Source organism: Gadus macrocephalus, chromosome 13, assembly GCF_031168955.1.
Source record: "Gadus macrocephalus chromosome 13, ASM3116895v1".
Lineage (NCBI taxonomy): Eukaryota > Metazoa > Chordata > Actinopteri > Gadiformes > Gadidae > Gadus > Gadus macrocephalus.
In genome coordinates, this window is record NC_082394.1 from 19,400,671 (window position 1) to 19,406,221 (window position 5,551).

Below are 5,551 nucleotides of genomic sequence, written 5' to 3' on the forward strand. Positions count from 1 at the left end.
CTGACACAAATGCGCATGCTCCGAATGACTGCACCTCACAGCTGCCCAGCCTACGGTTGTTCATTTCTCTCATCTCTAACTGTGTTTCTTTCCTGCAACCCAATTCTTGAATTATGCATGAACTATTTAGATCTACATTAAATTATATCCCTTTATGTACACTGTATATTTTTAAGATAATATGCAGTTTACTATTATTGCTAGGTCTGCTATTTGATATTGCTTTTGGAGAGATTATACATTTTGAAAGATAAGTAATGGGAGAATAATCCATAGGCTTAATTTCTTATGATTTCAAAAGGTTTTCCTGGAAACTGAGTTTTTTATTGTATTCAAATTAAATCAGATTGTGTGTTTCCGTTTCTCTTATGTATTAAATTAGATGAAACCGTAAATTGAGAGCTAGAAAATATGTAAATTATATAAATAAAAATCATATATTAATGTATACGGAAAAAAATGGGGGCTCTTACTTTTATGAAAATAGTGTACTTCCGTCTCCGTTAGCTTGGGTTCTGCGTGACGCCGGAACCACAGCTGTAGCTAGCGGAGTCCAGACAGCAGCATCCTTTGGTTGTGCCCGGATTAAAGTCGACTGGATATGGCCGATCTATATGGTTTGCTTTGATTTAACCTACCATACATAGGGCATGTGGCTCCATTGAAAACATGTTTTCAGTCCAAACAAAGGATGGAGACACAGTGTTATGCTGGTTTGGAGTCTAGTGGGCTTTCAAAGTGAGCAGAGATCTTACACTGGTAGCCTACGCTATTATTGTTGCCTCGTTGTACCCTGGTGAGACAACCGTGTTTCAATGAGCAGGTAATTTACCCGTCTTTACCAATACACACTTATTGCTGACAACATACGAGTTGGTCAGCAATACACACTTATTGCTGACAACATAAGAGTGGTCAGCAATCTGCATTGCCTGTAAAGATACTGGGTAATAAGCCACGACGAAGAAACTGACTTTCATGTCTACCATTATCACTTTGTATGTTGATCGATTTTTGCTTGTATCATTTAGTTCTTCAAAGAGTACGTGATTAACTATCAAATTGTTGTGATTTTGACTCTAGGCTCAGAACCATGAACTTGATACGCCTACTTTGTCGCCACAAGACGGTGCTGGTGATCGGCAGCGTGTGTTTGTTTGCGATAGTCCTGCTCTTTCTGGCCAAATGCACATCAGAGACCCTGAAACAGACTCAATTAGATCCTCCAGGCATAGCCCCCCGTGTCTATGCCCACCAAGAGCGTCCTGACCAGGCCTCTCGTGTAAAGGACCTCTCTGCTTTCCTGGTGGTTCTTATCACGACTGGACCGAAATACACGGAGCGCAGGAGTATCATCCGCAGCACATGGCTGACCAAGCGGGACTCTGACATTCTTCCCATGTTTGTGGTTGGAACCGCTGGGCTTCCTATCGAAGACCTTCAGAACATTAATACAGAGCAGGGCCGCCACAAGGACTTGCTTTTGTTGCCTGAGTTACGGGACTCGTACGAGAACCTCACACTCAAGCTGCTGCACATGTACTCCTGGCTGGACCAAAAAGTGGACTTCAAATTCGTCATGAAGGCCGACGACGATACCTTTGCCCGCCTAGACCTTCTCAAAGAGGAGCTGAAAGCCAAAGAGCCCAAGCGACTGTATTGGGGTTTCTTTTCGGGGCGAGGGCGGGTGAAAAGCGCTGGGAAGTGGCGTGAGAGCGCTTGGGAGCTGTGCGACTACTACCTACCCTACGCGCTTGGCGGTGGGTACATCCTGTCCGCAGACCTGGTGCACTATGTGCGGATCAACGCTGGCTACCTCAAGACGTGGCAGAGCGAGGACGTGTCCTTGGGCGCCTGGCTCGCACCAGTGGACGTGAGGCGCACGCACGACCCGCGCTTCGACACAGAGTTCAAGTCACGCGGCTGCAGCAACAAGTACCTGGTGACGCACAAGCAGAGCCTGGAGGACATGCTGGAGAAACACCAGACGCTGCAGCGTGACGGGAAGCTCTGCAAGGAGGAGGTCCGGGTGAGGCTGTCCTATGTCTACGACTGGGGAGTACCGCCCTCTCAGTGCTGTCAGAGGAAGGACGGCATCCCCTGATCCCATGCCTGTGTCCTGGTGTGTTTTAACCATTTTGTTCTTGATCCCCTTTAGGGTAGATATCCTTGGATTCTTAGCCAATGCTTTACTTGTTTTGTCTATTTTTGTATTTATTGTTAATTTATTATGGACCTGTGAGAGGAAACCTCACGATTTCTTAAATTAAACTTGGATGAAAAAGGGAGGGGTGGGGCTTATTGTATTAAATGTTGGAAAAGTATTGTATTTTTTACCTTATGATATTAATGTATTGGGGATGTGTGTACATAGAGGTGCACACTGAATGTAAACAGAGTTGTATAGGGTTCTCCAGATATCTCTGGACTTCTCAAAGACTGGAGCCCATGCAGGGTGTTTTTTAATCGATCAAAGCACTTGGTCAAACTCCTGGTCAATCGATCAAACAGCTGAAAAGACATGCGGTGCAGTGAATGTACGGTTACGGTACAGACTTTGGACACTAATTAAGATACTATTTAATAGGGCATACTGTTTGTTGCATTTAGAACATGCTACATCCAGTTGCCCACATCCCACCCCCAACACCCTCAATGCATGTTTCCAGCAACTTTGACAAGATGTTCCTATTTGTTAAATATTTCCCGTTGCTACAGAAGTTTTGTTGATGTACATTTTTGCAACTTACCCACAATTGGTAGTTCCTATTTTTTCGAGGAATTTCCATGGCTACGCTTTTCATTTACAATTACAGTGCTAAACTACTTGAATGTGTTGCTGTCCACGGGTCAGTCTGCTTCAATGTGTCCTTTAAGTTTGTAATGCTTTTCTGTTGTCATTAATGTAGTTAATTCGTTTATTGTTTACATGTCATTGTTCAAGAGATTTTTTTTTCTAATGCAAACACCAGAAAAATGTATAATAGCACATTGTTTGTTCAGGCAACAAGCCGGATACTGCCAGATAAACAGTCCTTTATTTTATGCATGGTTGTTTTAGGCATAAATCTCACTATACTTAAGACTTAACGATTACAGAGAAAGTGACCCTCTGTCTACAGGTGTGTGTGTGTGTGTACACAGTGATTTTTTTGTCTTAATGTTCACATTTGGCATGGTCACTTTGTACACAGACCTCTGGATTTTCATTGTTTTATCTAGGTTCTTCATACACGGCCTCTGATAATAAAAATACAGTGTATTACAGTGTACATGATAATGCTGCAAATTAAATATATTATAACTAATAATGAAAGCAGTATGTGTATCTGGCCCATCTGATATATGTTACCATGATTACTGGATTCATATTTAAGGTTATTGGAATCGAAATTAAATACAAAGAAAATGTGTTGAACAAATTGTTAGTCCGTTCTTTGTGTGATTAAGTTAAGTAGTATTTTTTTTATAAATATAACGTTAAGATCCATGTACAGCAACGATAGAGAAATAAAGGTTTGGTCACAATGCCAAAATTGCTGATAACGTTTTGCTAGTGTTTTGAGTATACCTTTGTCAAGGAATAGAGTATCTCATATTGACCACAAGAGGGAAGCACATGCTCTGCATTCTCTGGATGGTAAACAAAAAGAAGAAGAACCAGAAGAGGAAGCCTCTGGCTGCTGCTGCTGCGAAGAATTCGTTAGCTTTGCATTACATCATTTAAATGTATTGCGAATCTTTCTGAGGGGTTCACACTACATAGACAACCCAAACCTGCCATCATGACGAACGGTAGGTTCGTTAAGCTTTTGGACGATTAAGGAGGTTTAGAAGACCAAATAATCGCTTGTTTCTCTTCGCATATAAATTAGCTGTAGACGTGGCCCATGTTCTATGTTAGGATAACTTGTCAATCATATTACTTGCTCTAACTTTGTATTGATTCCTATTTATTTACTCAAATTGGTGCTCGACTCTACTTCTAGCCACGTAGGCCTACGATACAAATATGATCCTGAAAATGGACATGGGAAGTAAAGAAAGTGTACAAACAAGTTTGACGGGTATCAGATATGGTCATCGTTGTTTGGGATGTAGTGGGCTGCTTATGCTGTTTCTCTTTTGTATTTTGAATGAAAGTCTAGTTGTGCTCACAAATTGCACTTTATTAAGCCAAAACCATACCCCACTCATCATCTCTCTCTTCTGCCTACAGTTTACTCTTTCGATGGCATTCTGGTTTTTGGTCTCGTCTTCATCTGCACCTGTGCGTACCTCAAAAAGGTGCCACGCATCAACAGCTGGTTGCTCTCTGAGAAGAAAGGGGTGTGGGGGGTATTTTACAAAGGTAGGTTTGAGACATTAACATAAAAGCTGCAATATTAAAGTGGTAAACTATTTATTTTCGAAAACAAATCTTGACACTTCTTAACCAATTTATGATCAAATATAGATGATCCTGCAACCAGCAATTTGCAATTAAACTACGATGCATTGAAATAAAAAAAAAGTAATTCTTGAACTGAAATGAACTGTCCGTTCTGGCTTTATTAACATTTGGCTATTTCATCTTCCTCAGCTGCAGTGATTGGGACACGGCTTCACATTTGTGTGGCAGCATCCTGCCTATTAATGGCTTTCTACTTGGCTTTTGTAAAATGAGAACTTCACTGGTACGGACCGGACGGGTGTCGAATGGACTTGTGTCATTGGTTGTCGGCTAATCCTTGTATAGTGTATACGTATGGGATTATCTGGCCCATAAAGCCCTAATACCCTTTTGGATACATTCTAAGGACTAGTAAATGGAAGCCTCCTCCTACAAAGCCACGTGTGAGGCCTGGACTTCCGGACCTCCTCTCCTTCACATCCTCCTTTTATGTGGTTGCCCATTGAACATGCAGTTCATACGATAGTTATGGCCAATTGGAAAGTATCTTTCATCCATGTAGTTGCAACCAATTGGAGAGCACTTTTCATGTCACAGGGTGTCAACACTGAGTCATTCCTGAATCCTGAATAATGCCTTGGTTTTGCCCCCCAAAGAAAACATGTTAAATGGAGGATCTTAGGTTTTGTACTGAATGAAAAGGTGCTAAACGGTGTATCTTTGTGATGTCCAGTTCCTTAGTAGAATATGAATCATTAAGCTGTAAATATTTAAATGCATTTGACCGACAGTTACAGGAGCATACAAAGTCTAATGCTACATCCACATTGATCCAAGGGGGTGTAATTGAAAGACAAAGCTAATATATAACGAGTTGTGTACACATTTCTTTCTCCATTGGAATCCCTTAGGACCCTTCTACCACTATGGTTTCACTACTCGGGAGTGATGTGCATGTTGTTTGCATCTCCAACATGAAGCTACATCATATTAATCAAAGGATACGATATTATTAGGAAGGTATGAATGATTAGATGTAAATGGGTGGTGGTCTACCTGACGATTAATCTATATGTCGAATGGGGATCATGCTGATTATCCTGTCAATTATTCCTTGGTCATAATGAAGTTAAAGAAATAAACCCATTTCTTATATTA

General features: G+C 41.3%; 2 protein-coding genes across 2 annotated transcripts; both read left to right on the forward strand.

Moving 5' to 3' along the window:
• The first annotated feature begins 499 nt into the window (after positions 1–499).
• On the forward strand, positions 500–3,422 carry b3galt6 (UDP-Gal:betaGal beta 1,3-galactosyltransferase polypeptide 6). The gene is made up of 2 exons (XM_060070445.1): positions 500–823; positions 1,084–3,422. Exons 1-2 carry the CDS (start codon positions 816–818, stop codon positions 2,102–2,104), a joined length of 1,029 nt encoding a protein of 342 aa, XP_059926428.1. The 5' UTR covers positions 500–815; the 3' UTR covers positions 2,105–3,422.
• A 209-nt stretch (positions 3,423–3,631) lies between these two features.
• tmem167b (transmembrane protein 167B) lies at positions 3,632–5,551 on the forward strand. Its single transcript, XM_060070449.1, has 3 exons — positions 3,632–3,795; positions 4,220–4,351; positions 4,583–5,551. The coding sequence occupies exons 1-3, from the start codon at positions 3,786–3,788 to the stop codon at positions 4,663–4,665; spliced, it is 225 nt and encodes a 74-aa protein (XP_059926432.1). The 5' UTR covers positions 3,632–3,785; the 3' UTR covers positions 4,666–5,551.

What these genes read in the sequence shown, in the direction of transcription:
- tmem167b (XM_060070449.1), top strand. An exon ending in GTGGGGGGTATTTTACAAAG is followed by an intron (nt 4,352 to 4,582) that starts GTAGGTTTGAGA and finishes CATCTTCCTCAG; the next exon opens with CTGCAGTGATTGGGACACGG.